This window comes from Sinocyclocheilus grahami, unplaced genomic scaffold, assembly GCF_001515645.1.
Source record: "Sinocyclocheilus grahami isolate Dianchi unplaced genomic scaffold, SAMN03320097.WGS_v1.1 scaffold2100.1, whole genome shotgun sequence".
In the NCBI taxonomy this organism is placed as follows: Eukaryota; Metazoa; Chordata; class Actinopteri; order Cypriniformes; family Cyprinidae; genus Sinocyclocheilus; species Sinocyclocheilus grahami.
Window position 1 is genome coordinate 80,842 of NW_015507279.1, and position 1,305 is coordinate 82,146.

General features: G+C 43.9%; 1 protein-coding gene across 1 annotated transcript; it reads left to right on the forward strand.

Annotated features, from left to right (window-relative positions):
• Window positions 1-6: 6 nt before the first annotated feature.
• Window positions 7-1,299, forward strand: LOC107574044 (fatty acid hydroxylase domain-containing protein 2-like). Its single transcript, XM_016260517.1, has 4 exons — window positions 7-50; window positions 596-693; window positions 787-890; window positions 1,127-1,299. The coding sequence occupies exons 1-4, from the start codon at window positions 42-44 to the stop codon at window positions 1,279-1,281; spliced, it is 366 nt and encodes a 121-aa protein (XP_016116003.1). The 5' UTR covers window positions 7-41; the 3' UTR covers window positions 1,282-1,299.
• The last annotated feature ends 6 nt before the right edge of the window (window positions 1,300-1,305 follow it).

Genomic DNA, 1,305 nt, shown 5'->3' on the forward strand with positions numbered 1-1,305 from the left:
GCGGAGCCACTGACAGATGCGCGGAGCTGCAGACACACAGCATGGCCGGAGTGAGTCTCTGCACTTTATAACTCTCTGCACTTCATTCTGCTGCTTTAGGTCAGTTGTTTGGGTTTGTTCTGCGTGACCGACGCTTCAGTGTAACGCGTTTGTAACAGCATTAGTTCGAGATCATCAGCAGCGCTACAGTGTTACATTCCAAATGTTTCGCTCTGCTTGTTCTGAACCCGACCGAAGTTTGCGAAGAAACGAGACACATCAGCGCAGTGTAGTTTAAAGCAGAACTTCAGACGCGAACGATGTTTACTTGTTTACGTGTTTGTTGACATTTGATCAGTGAAAACAAACATCAGACAAAGAAGAACTCTATAACACAATCACGCAATAATACATCAGACTGATCCTGTTCCCGTCAGAAATGTGGACTTATTTTATAGTGGGGATGGATTTACTCATAATAATAATAATAATAATAATCTTTTCACTGCTCGTGTGAAAGTGCACGAACCAGTTTAGTTATAAAGTGCGCGAACTTCATGCATTAGTTGACTGGTAATTACAAGGATGTTAATCATATGCTCATCTCTGTAAAAAGGAGAATACAGGAGGACTTTGGGATTCGTTGAAGAAAGCCGCTTTTGTCATTGGATCTGGGCTTTTCTTCCTGGTGGGGTTTAGGAACTCAGTGACATGGTAAGTGTTTCGCCTGGCCTTTCTAAACATGTGCTCTTTGTACTCCTGGCTGTTGCTGAGCATCAGTTATTAATGATCCGTGTGTGTTTGCAGGCATCTGCAGAGGTTTTGGGGAGCGTCGGGAGATTTCTGGCAAACACAGTGGACCAAACTTCACCAGGCCTTGGGTGGAAATGAGGCGGCCTTGTTTTTTATCGGTTAGAGGAGTTGTTTTTCACCTTTACATGGCCTCCCCTCTGGACATTGATCATGAAATGTTCACGCATCTGTTGTTCTAGACTGAACTGACTGCAGTCAGGACTCAAATCAGCTCAAGTTCGCTTCATTAAAACCATTTGGACATGAACGTGACTCATAATCTTATCATTTCCCCCAAAATAAAGAGTTTTATGCACAAGTAGAAATTTTTTCTTTTCTTTTTGGTGTTTAACAGGGACCATGTTGGTGCCAACGCTGGCTTTCTGGTTGTTTAACGCCCTCCTGATGGTGGTGGACTCGACTGGAAAGCCAAACTTCATCACACGCTACAGGATTCAGCCTGACAGAAACAATCCGGTGCGTCCTTCTTACTGCTTCAGCTCTGCGTAATGCACAGCTGTCACCATTACTCTA

Coding starts and splice junctions, on each gene's coding strand:
- LOC107574044 (XM_016260517.1), top strand. Junction 694..786: donor TTTAGGAACTCAGTGACATG/GTAAGTGTTTCG, acceptor GTGTGTTTGCAG/GCATCTGCAGAGGTTTTGGG. Junction 891..1,126: donor GGCGGCCTTGTTTTTTATCG/GTTAGAGGAGTT, acceptor GGTGTTTAACAG/GGACCATGTTGGTGCCAACG.